This window comes from Epinephelus lanceolatus, chromosome 7 (assembly GCF_041903045.1).
Source record: "Epinephelus lanceolatus isolate andai-2023 chromosome 7, ASM4190304v1, whole genome shotgun sequence".
Lineage (NCBI taxonomy): Eukaryota > Metazoa > Chordata > Actinopteri > Perciformes > Serranidae > Epinephelus > Epinephelus lanceolatus.
In genome coordinates, this window is record NC_135740.1 from 28,016,057 (window position 1) to 28,026,765 (window position 10,709).

At 41.5% G+C, this 10,709-nt stretch overlaps 1 protein-coding gene and 8 non-coding genes across 10 annotated transcripts in view; 1 reads left to right on the forward strand and 8 right to left on the reverse strand.

The window, feature by feature from the left end:
- Positions 1-10,709, forward strand: part of fermt3b (FERM domain containing kindlin 3b) — a 32,950-nt gene that overhangs the window by 20,572 nt on the left and 1,669 nt on the right. For both annotated transcript variants that reach the window (XM_033624610.2, XM_078169386.1), the window contains 9 exons: positions 4,871-4,973; positions 5,079-5,186; positions 5,744-5,878; positions 6,502-6,548; positions 6,729-6,853; positions 8,511-8,617; positions 8,841-9,062; positions 9,396-9,520; positions 10,340-10,481. In XM_033624610.2, the coding sequence (XP_033480501.1) occupies positions 4,871-4,973; positions 5,079-5,186; positions 5,744-5,878; positions 6,502-6,548; positions 6,729-6,853; positions 8,511-8,617; positions 8,841-9,062; positions 9,396-9,520; positions 10,340-10,481 (1,114 nt within the window). The remainder of the gene's footprint in view (positions 1-4,870; positions 4,974-5,078; positions 5,187-5,743; positions 5,879-6,501; positions 6,549-6,728; positions 6,854-8,510; positions 8,618-8,840; positions 9,063-9,395; positions 9,521-10,339; positions 10,482-10,709) is intronic.
- trnaw-cca (transfer RNA tryptophan (anticodon CCA)) lies at positions 272-343 on the reverse strand. The gene has a single exon. It is a non-coding gene; the product is annotated as a tRNA-Trp (tRNA).
- Positions 820-891, reverse strand: trnaw-cca (transfer RNA tryptophan (anticodon CCA)). The gene has a single exon. It is a non-coding gene; the product is annotated as a tRNA-Trp (tRNA).
- On the reverse strand, positions 1,531-1,602 carry trnaw-cca (transfer RNA tryptophan (anticodon CCA)). Its single transcript has one exon. It is a non-coding gene; the product is annotated as a tRNA-Trp (tRNA).
- Positions 1,913-1,984, reverse strand: trnaw-cca (transfer RNA tryptophan (anticodon CCA)). Its single transcript has one exon. It is a non-coding gene; the product is annotated as a tRNA-Trp (tRNA).
- trnaw-cca (transfer RNA tryptophan (anticodon CCA)) lies at positions 2,301-2,372 on the reverse strand. The gene has a single exon. It is a non-coding gene; the product is annotated as a tRNA-Trp (tRNA).
- On the reverse strand, positions 2,872-2,943 carry trnaw-cca (transfer RNA tryptophan (anticodon CCA)). The gene has a single exon. It is a non-coding gene; the product is annotated as a tRNA-Trp (tRNA).
- Positions 3,253-3,324, reverse strand: trnaw-cca (transfer RNA tryptophan (anticodon CCA)). Its single transcript has one exon. It is a non-coding gene; the product is annotated as a tRNA-Trp (tRNA).
- trnaw-cca (transfer RNA tryptophan (anticodon CCA)) lies at positions 3,707-3,778 on the reverse strand. Its single transcript has one exon. It is a non-coding gene; the product is annotated as a tRNA-Trp (tRNA).

The following is a 10,709-nucleotide window of genomic DNA, read 5'->3' on the forward strand; positions in this document are numbered from 1 at the left end:
TGAAAATTGATGTTTGGGTATTCAACAAAAATTTGTGTTTTTACCAGACTATCTCACAGGTGTGTGTTTCTCCTGTCTTTCCATCCATCTTTCATGGTTTCCTTCCTTCTTTTCCTACTTTGTTGTGCCATGGGGTCAACAAACCAAGGGAGTGCATTGTGTCCTTCTTTTGCTTCCTTGAACATTCGTTTCATTTCTCTGTTGTATACTCCAACCTCAGTCAGCAGCCACTGCCTTCTTATATTTGATTTTCATGGGCAAAGCGAACAATTGACCCTGACGTGATTTGAACACGCAACCTTCTGATCTGGAGTCAGACGCGCTACCGTTGCGCCACAGAGTCTGTATTAAGTTGCCAACAAGTCAACTTATCAGCCAACAAGCCAAACACTAGTGCGAGGGGGTGAATTGATAAGAGAGTCAGATGCACTACCATTGTGCCACAGAGTCTGTCAACCTAATAGACAGTAAAAATAATGGACATAGCTACCATGATGTCACCCATTGGTTTGTGGACTCCCAGTTTGAAGCCTTGAGGTCAGATTTACACCACCTTGGTTTGCAGGAGCCAGAAGTGACCGTATTTGGATGACAGGCTGACGCTGTGGAGGAGCCAAGGGTGGATCCGACTAAGAAGGCGAGGACACTATCGGTGGACAGCCTGTTGCTGAAAGCATGACTAATGATTACTAATTTAAATTGATAGTCTTTTCTTCCATCAGTTTGATTGCTAGTTCAAAACCTCCACAGTTGATGAGAGCTACAACAACTATCCTGATTGACTTCTGTCTATTAACAGAGTTAGTGAAACAGAATTATTGACCCTGACGTGATTTGAACACGCAGCCTTCTGATCTGGAGTCAGACGCGCTACCGTTGCGCCACAGAGTCTCAGTGACACTGCACAGAAGTCAGCCGATCAGCTAACAACCCAAACACTCCTTTGAGGAGGGAAGTGATAGAGAATGTATCTCTTTTTCCTGTTTGTCAGTTAAATAAATTAACTGTAGGGTCACTTCTTACAACAACAGGGTTATACTTTTCTTTTCATTGGTCCATGATTTCAGCTGTCGCCATCTTGGTTTTTTGATGTCAGAGGTGACCATAGTCAGGTGACAGGTTGGCACTGTGGAGGAGTGAGGGGTCGATCTGACTGAGAAGCAGAGGACACTACCGGCAGACAGTTTGTCACTCAAAGTGGCCCGATAGTCATTATTTCTGACACAGACAGCCTGTTGCTCAAAGCAGCCAGAATTTTAAGCTGATAGTCATTACTACTGTCAGTTTAACTGGTAGACCAGCCATGTCATTGTTCAGTAACTCAGGGGTTATTTTCCAGATCTTAGAGGGAGAAAACCTCCACATTTGATGACAGCTACAACAACAACTGTCCTGGCTGAACACTGTCCATTAATTTCATTGTATGGTAATTCAGCAGTCACTTTTCAGTTCTTGAGATGAGATAATCTCTTTGATGTACAGTCCTGTCTTCCCTTCCCATCATTCATTAAGGAGAAGTCGCAGAAATATTGACCCTGACGTGATTTGAACACGCAGCCTTCTGATCTGGAGTCAGACGCGCTACCGTTGCGCCACAGAGTCTGTTTCAACTGGCATGTATCAGCTAACACACAAAACAGTGGCAAATAATATATTCTGAAGTTGCTTTCCAACAACTCCACATCCACACAGATTCTGTATTTAATAAGTGTAGAACAGTGGCAGAGCAGTGGTGGGGTGGAGTTTCTGTGACTAGACTGGAAAAGCAATGGAGAATACATATGTTGTCTTGTAACTCAGGGGTTATTTTCCAGGTCTTGGTGGGATGGGAAAACCTCCACATTTGATGAGAGCTACAACAACTGTCCTGATTGGCCACTGTCTATTAACAGAGTTAGTGAAACAGAAATATTGACCCTGACGTGATTTGAACACGCAGCCTTCTGATCTGGAGTCAGACGCGCTACCATTGCGCCACAGAGTCTGTTTCAAATGACAATTACCAGCTAACACACAAAACACTGGTGGTGTTAAAGTCATTAAAGCAAATAATGTTTTCTGGAGGTGCTTTCCAACAACTCCACATGCACGTAGATTCTGTATTTAACAAGTGTAGAACAGAGGCAGAGCAGCCTCGATGCCCCAGATCTTTTAGGTTATTGAAATACCTTCAACTTTGTGTCTCTTACCCTCAGTTTCTCTGATGCTATTGTTTCTCTATAGAGTGCTACAGGAATGTGCCAAAGTCACAATCCTCTCTAACCATCTACTCTGAAACAGAGGTGGAGAAACAGAAACATTGACCCTGACGTGATTTGCACACGCAGCCTTCTGATCTGGAGTCAGACGCACTACCGTTGCGCCACAGAGTCTGTTGAAAACTGCATTTTATCAGCCAACACACCAAAACCAGGCAGTGTTAAACTGACTAAAGCAAATTATATATTCTGGAGGTGCTTTCCAACAACTCCACATCCACACAGATTCTATTTTTCTCTATATAGTGCCCCAGGAATGCAGCTTAAGTTACAACCCTATCCTCCCTAACAATCCACTATGAAACAGTGCTAGAGAGACAGAAAAATTGACCCTGACATGAATTGAACATGCTTTCGGATCTGGAGTCAGACATGCTATCATTGCGCCACAGAGTTCATCAGCTAACACAGCAAACACTGGAAGTGTTAAGTTGAGCAAATAATATACTCTGGAGGTGCTTTCCAAAAACTCCACATCCACACCCCCACATATTCTGTATTTAATAATTGGCCGTTGAAGAAATGAGGCAAATGTTCTGTTATTAGTGCTCAAGTTACACCCATGTTCTGTGTAACAATGCACTATGAAACAGAGTTAGAGAAGCAGAAACATTGACCCTGACGTGATTTGAACACGCAACCTTCTGATCTGGAGTCAGACGCGCTACCGTTGCGCCACAGAGTCTGGTTCTTGGTGCCAACAAGTCAACTTATCAGCCAACAACACCAAACACTAGCGTGGGGGGGAGTGATTAAGAGTGTATCTCTTTTTCTGTTTGTCAATTAAATGAATAAAGCTACTGTATTCAAATGTGACTTCTTATAACAGGGGGGTTACACCTTCGTTATTTTTGGTCCATGAGGTGTCGTGGACTTATGTATTGTCACCATAGTTCTTCATCTGATCTTCCACCTGAGCTGTGATTACATGTTCTGCTGCTGAGTGTGTCAAACTTAAACGGTAACATGCTGTGTTAGTCCATCACAGTATCATTGACCCTGACGTGATTTGAACACGCAGCCTTCTGATCTGGAGTCAGATGCGCTACCGTTGCGCCACAGGGTCTATATCCTGCTGTCACCAATGAGTCAACTCATCAACCAACAAACCAATTGGGGAATTGAATTGATAAAGAGCTTTCTGATCTGGATTCAAATACGCTACTTTTGTCTTATAGAGTCTGTCAACCTAATAGACTGTAAGAATAATGGACATAGCTACTGTAACATCACCACTGGACTCCTGTTTTTCGGCATTTTGGCAATTGCTGTTTTGGCTTTTTTAGGAGCCAGTAGTGACCATATTTGGACAAGAGGCAGGCCCAAACCGGCTCACTTTAAGCCACTTTATAGTTCTTGAGGTGAGAAAACCTCTGGACTTTGATGAAAGACACAACCAAATTCTGACTGATGACTGTCTATTAACAGAGTTAGAGAAACAGAATTATTGACCCTGACGTGATTTGAACACGCAACCTTCTGATCTGGAGTCAGACGCGCTACCATTGCGCCACAGAGTCTGTGTGGCTCAAGTTGCAAGTCAGGTGTGTGATGGAAAATTATGGGTATCTAACAATTTATGGGCATCTGACCCTTCTTTCACCTATAGCATGTCCTGTAGCCAAGAACCAAGACGCCAGTGCAAGGGGGTTAGTTGGTAAAGAATATAAGTTCAAACCTGTTATATCTTTTACACTGACAAAGATAACAGAACAACTGTCCTATAATTGGATTAAAATTTGAGCTGTTTGAATGGTTTCAATCTTGAATCACTGTCATTTCAGCTGCAGTGAACACACTAAAATTTTTATCAGGATAATTTGCTTTCTCCAGTCTTCCAGTCTCTTCCTTTTCTTTCTCTCACTGTTCGTTTCTCAAGTTCAAATTTGCTTTAAGTTATACTATGCAGGAATTCTCAGCCACTGTTTATAAACAGCATTGCCAACAAGAAGTGAAAGCCAAACCCAGCTTTGTCCATTTTGCATTTCATCTGGCTATATTTTGGGGTTTTGGCACTGTGTCTGTATTTTCATAACTTCCTCTTGGATGTGTGCCTCTTACGATCTGGCACCTGGTCGCTACTTTTTAATAAATTCCTGGCCTCCCCTGTGCACTGTGACCAAACACAGGAAGGTCCTGAACACAGCAAAAGAAGAAAATAAGAAAATACAGGCAGAGGGCAGAATCTCTGCAGAGAAATACATCGCCACACACTTCTAGTGGGTCATAAGTGATGATTTATTTACTTTGTGATAGTCATTAACAGAAATGAGTTAAATGGAAATGATGTCTGCATACATACGTTTAAAGGTAGACTTTACACATAAATATGTATGTATCACTGTTGGCTGTTTGTTTTTTCATTTGTGATACTTACAACATGTATTATTCAGATTTAATCTCTTAGTGATTTATTCATTCATGCTGGAACGTTCAGACAGTTACAAAATGGTGCTCAGACATTGTGGTAGCTTCTCTGCTTGTGAGAGTTTGTGTTGGCCAGTCCTCAAAGTGATGGGGTGGGTTGGTAGGAGGTGGAAACATGGAGCTCTTAAGTGCACAGTATGGTACATATAAACGCATAAAAAATACTTCTTCTCTTCTCCTCTCAGGTGGTTGGATTCCTCCCGTTGTCTCATGCAGCAGGGCATCCAAGAAAATGACAAACTCTGGCTCCGCTTCAAATACTTTGCCTTCTATGATATAGAACCCAAGGTGTGTGTGTGTGTGTGTGTGTGTGTACATGCTGTTTTTATAGATACAGTATGTGTGTTTGGTATTGCGTTCCCTCTCTTGACTTTTTTCCCTCTGGCCGTGCAGTACGATGTTGTGCGTCTGACTCAGCTGTATGAGCAGGCACGCTGGGCCATCCTGCTGGAGGACATCGACTGCACCGAGGAGGAGATGATGCTGTTTGGAGCTCTACAGGTAGAAAACACTGCTGCTGACGGGAAAATGTGTCTGTCAACAAAGATGGAAACTCAAAAAAAACCTAAATGTTGAAAATACAGTATAGGGGTGTCCAGTAACTCAGTGGGTAGAGCAGGCACACCATGCATAAAGGCAGCATCCTTGCCGGAGCTCATAGCCCCCTGCTGCATGTTGTCCCCCATCTCTACTTCTTTCACACCTCAGTCTGTCCTGTCATTAAAGGCAAAAAGCCCTACAAAATAATCTTAAAAGAAAATACAAAAACTGTATTACAGAAAATCCCTTTTAAAACTGGGAAAGTTATAGATTTTTTTTCCAATATGAGATGAGTTAAACACAACAAGACAGCACTAACACACAAAATTCATTCTGTCATCATACTGGTTAATAGCACTATATGCTATTGAAGTGCAAAGCATTCATGATTTATGTAACTCTCTGTTGTTAAAATGTTGTTACTTTTGGTGAGCTCACAATTTGAGTTGTTTCCTCCTGTAACAATCAGTACATATTCAAAGTTTGTCACTCTCCTCTCTTAATTCAAACTCTTGTAGTACCACATCAGTAAGGTGTCTCAGTCAGAGCCCCAGATGCTGACTGCCAGTGCAGCCATGGACGACCTGGAGTCCGCCCTGCAGTCCCTGGAGGTCAAGATGGAGGGAGAGGGCAGCTCCGCCTCCGAGATGCTGGTCAGACATATTGGATGTTCTTGTCCGTCACTGAGCCGCTGTCAGGATTAGGGTGGAGTTGTCTCACCATAATCTTGTCAGAAAAGGCAGACTGAAAGGAGCAGTGTGTAGGATTTAATGGCATCTAGTGGCCTTTACTTTAACATAAAAACGTGAAAGGCCCCATCTAGAGCCAGTGTTTCGTGTTGTCCATTCTGAGCTACTGCAGTACCATGGTGGTGCGACATGGTGGACTCCGTGGAAGAGGATCCACACCATATGTAGACATGAAGGGCTCATTTTAAGCTAATGATTCTTAGTTTCAGGTGATTATATCTAAAGAAACATAATTCTGAATATTATTTTCCATTATTGTCAATAGATCACACAAAATCCTACGCACTGCACCTTTAACGACCTAATTTTCATCTTTTGAGATCTCATTATTTGAGAGTCAGAGATTTGTGATAATTCAAATTTTGATGTGAGGATTTTGACAGACTCTAATTGTTTTAGATTGTAACTGTAACGTGTCAAAACATACAGAAAGAACTGAAGATAATCCACAAAACAATACATTTAATAAGAAAGAAAAAGCTGACTATTCTTTCATCCGCTAAAAAACATCTCCGTCTTTCATCCAGGAAAACATGACGGCCCCAGAACTCAACGACTATCTAAAGATATTCAGGTAAGATTTATTCCTCAAACATCCAGCAGCATCTGCATGTTTTCCTCTCCTCTCTCAGATGTGATGCAGTTAAATTGAAGCAAAGCACCAGTTTCCTTAAAAACAAAAACATATTTATAATGTTTTCATTTTGTAGCCAGTGTGAGGAGATAACATGAGCCATGTGATTGTATGTTTCAGGCCAAAGAGGCTGACTCTGAAGGGATATAAGCAGTACTGGTTCAAGTTCCAGGATACCTCCATCTCTTATTTCAAGAGCAAAGAGGAGAGCATCGGAGAGCCCATTCAACAGATCAACCTCAAAGGTACTTTTTCCATTATTAGGATATTTTCCTGCTTTGTCACCAATAATGAATCATCAGTTATCAGTATGTATGTAGGTATGAATAAGTGGTTTATGAAGCAGCAGTCATACTTCAATGACCTGTTAATTAGCTTCTGTGTAACATCCCTGCTTAGAGGCAGCGTTGGGACGTTTAGTTTTGAAATGCAATATGTTACAGATTACTAGTTACCCTGTTAAACATGTAATAAGCAATACAAATATTTTAATTACTTTATCAAAATAATATAAATCATTACATTTGATTACTTTTTTAACAAATGTTCTGAACTGGGCAATACAGCTGAAAAATGTCCAGGAAAAAGAAAACAGTCCTGCACAGAATTTTTTTTTTTTTAAAGCAGAAGAATGAATGTTGTATTCAACGTATAACCTTTAACTGAAAGGAATACCCATTTATAATCACCAACATTTTGATTCGTAACTGTTATTTAATTACATGTTTTTTTCCTCTCAATAACTGTTACTGGTTACAATTACATTCATTTTGTAACTTAATTACATGTAACTAGTTACTCTCCATCTCTGCTTAGAAGTAACCACCTATTCCAGCAGTGGAATGTAGCTGAGTACATTTACTCAGATACTGTACTTAAGTGCACATCTGAGGTACTTTTATTTTACTTGGGTATTTTAATCTCTTGCTCCCTTTCTTTTTAATTAAGAAGAAATTTAAAATAATTTCAATTTTTGCATTGAGTACTTTTACTTGTATTTTCTTGATTGCACTTACATACTTGTAGAATTTTGTGGCATGCAGCGTTGATGTTGCTGCCAACAGAACTTATCCCATGTGCCAAGCATGTGGAACTACTGTGGCTGACACAAAAAAGTGAAACCCCAAAACATGAAAACGTGAATGGCCCCATCCAGAGCCATTGTTTGGTTTGCCCACTCTGGGCTACTGTAGAAACAACAAGGTGGACTCTGTGGAAAAAGACCTGCTCCATATGTAGATATAAATGGCTCATTTTAGGGTAACAAAAAACGCAAGGGTTCTTAGTTTCAGGTGATTACACACTAATGAAAACATAGTTATGAATATTTCTGCCCAGATATCCTCCTAAATCCCACACACTGGACCTTTAAGTACCATTTTCATTGCAGGGCTTTTACTTGTAACAGAGTGTTCTCACAGTGTGGTGTTAGTACTTTCACTAAAGCAAAGGATATAAATACTTCCTCCACCACTGCATACTGTAAAGTATAATGTCACGTTTAAAAGGAAACTTCAACACACACAAACAGAGCTTTCCATATATGGTAAGAAAATGAGAGTGCTGCTCTCAAGAGTGTTTTCCTCCTTCGTCTGTGGGAAGTTAATGGGGTCACGGGTAATCCAAGATCAGTACTGTAAACCACTTAAGGGCTCCTCAAAAAAAAACACAAGATTCTGGGCTCAAAGATGAAATGAATCATTAATAAAAAGGAATATAAAACTAATGCAGATGACAACATGAGTACAGGAAATTAACTGTGTGACTCAGCAGGCTCAGGCATGGACAGCAAACTCAAAATGTCATGGAAGTGTGACTCAGTGGTCTCGCTTCACTTCTGTTTCTGAAGCATAAATGTCAAACTTCAGTATTGCTTGGCTTTGATGTTGATCCTGTACACAGGATGTGAGGTGGCTCCGGACGTTAACGTGACTGCACAGAAGTTCCTAATCAGACTCCTGATACCAGCACCTGAGGGCATGAACGAGGTCTATCTGCGCTGTGAAAACGTGAGGCCACACGCACACACTCTCCCATCTGTGTGTGTCATCCTGTCATTTCCACCACCTCTTAAACCACAACCTCATGAGTCTCTTTCTCTCTGTCTGCTCTACATGGTTGTCATCATCATCATCATCATCAACCATTGTTTCTTCAGGGAAATTGACTGAAAATTGATTGAATAGAGTCTGCCAGTAAAAAAAACAGTAATAAATGTCTCTCACCCTGCAGGAGCAGCAGTACGCTCAGTGGATGGCTGCGTGTCGACTGGCCTCCAAAGGCAAGAGTCTGGCCGACAGCAGTTTCCAGAGTGAGATCCAGAGCATCCGCTCCTTTCTGGCTATGCAAAAGACCAGCTCTGGTTCCCATGGCAATGCACCTGCCAACGATGAAAGCATCAATACTCACAGTCTGGTGTCACCACGCTACCACAAGAAGTACAAAGCCAAACAGGTACAGGAGAGGTGGAACTTGTACACAGACATAAAGAAAGATTAAGTATAGTAGATGTAATGGTCTCATATTAGAGTACAGAACTATTGCATCACACCTCTCTCATTTATCGATCCTATATACACTGCCAAAAAATTAACAACGAGCCAAATCACCGACTGAAGTGACCTTAATCATCTGGACAGCAGTCCAGTGATTAAGGTCACTTCACTGGAGCCAGTGGACACTGGAGCCAGCAACACAGTCCTGCAGCAGAAACTCCTGCCCACTTTGTGCTCAGGGCAGCAAAAATATAATTACATCTGACCTTTTACCCTCTCCCTGCTCCCCCAGCTGACCCCTCGGATCCTGGACGCATACCAGAATGTGGCTCAGCTCTCACTGACAGACGCAGTGATGCGCTTCCTGCAGATCTGGCAAGCCCTGCCCGACTTTGGGCTCTCATACGTCGTTGTCAGGTAAAGTTGAGTTTAATTGAACCCTCTTTGGAAACTCTTGAATGCCAGTTAACATCAATTTAGGACAGTTTTGTCCCACCAGAGAGATTACTGTTACAGTCGTGAGTCTTTTGAGAGCAGAGCAGCACACATCAGCAGTGGCGTTTTAGGAAAATATTCAAGACTATAAAACTGCATTTAAAGGGACAGATCACCCCCAAATCAAAAATATATGTTTTCCTTTTACCTGTAGTGTTATTTATTTATCAGTCTAGACTGCTTTAGTGTGAGTTGCAGAGGGTTGGAGACAGCCAACTAAAAACTAAAATCCTCGCAAATTCCATAGGCATTAGTTAAGATTCCTGTCAACAAACTGTAGTTGTGCTCATCACACGGCCCAAGTTAGTATCTCTTAGACATAATTCTGCAGATGTATTGTTGATATCGTTCTGTTTGGGACAACATTCTAATAGAAGCTTGCTGTGTATCTTTTATCTTTATTTAACTTAATCTTTTTTCTTAGTGTGACTTGTGGTCTTATGGCTGAGTCAACCAACTCTCTCACCCAATATATTTCAGCTAACCGCTGACCCTGTGTTAACCTACATATGACTAAAAAAGTAAAACGGAAACTGAAACAGGAACAGGTAGTCCCTGCTCCCAGAGTGACAGTAATGTAAATATGATTGGTGATAAAGGTACACAGAAGTGGTATGTGACTATGATCCAGCAAGCTTTTAAGTCAGTGAATACTCAAAAAGGTTTGGGTGGACTGAAGATTCACTTTTGTCTATGCAAGATTTTGAAAGAAAGGAAGTTGAAGTTGTTTTTGCCCAACAGGTTTAAGGGCAGCAGGAAAGACGAGGTACTGGGCATTGCTCCCAACCGACTGATCCGCATTGACCTGGCCGTGGGAGATGTGGTGAAGACCTGGCGCTACAACAACATGAAGCAGTGGAACGTCAACTGGGACATACGACAGGTGACAATAACCCTCCTTCTGTCTGACAGAGCGGCGTGCAACATCTCAGTCTTTTGTTGTCAGGAGTGTGTGGTAGCTAAGGTTTAGCTAAGGTTTCCTATGAGTGTTACTACTGCTGATGGGATATATAAAGTTATCTTATAAAATCTATTTGTGATAACCAGACCCACACAGAATCTGTGCCTGCAGAATTCCTGACACCTCCACAGATTCTCTGTAGATTTAAAA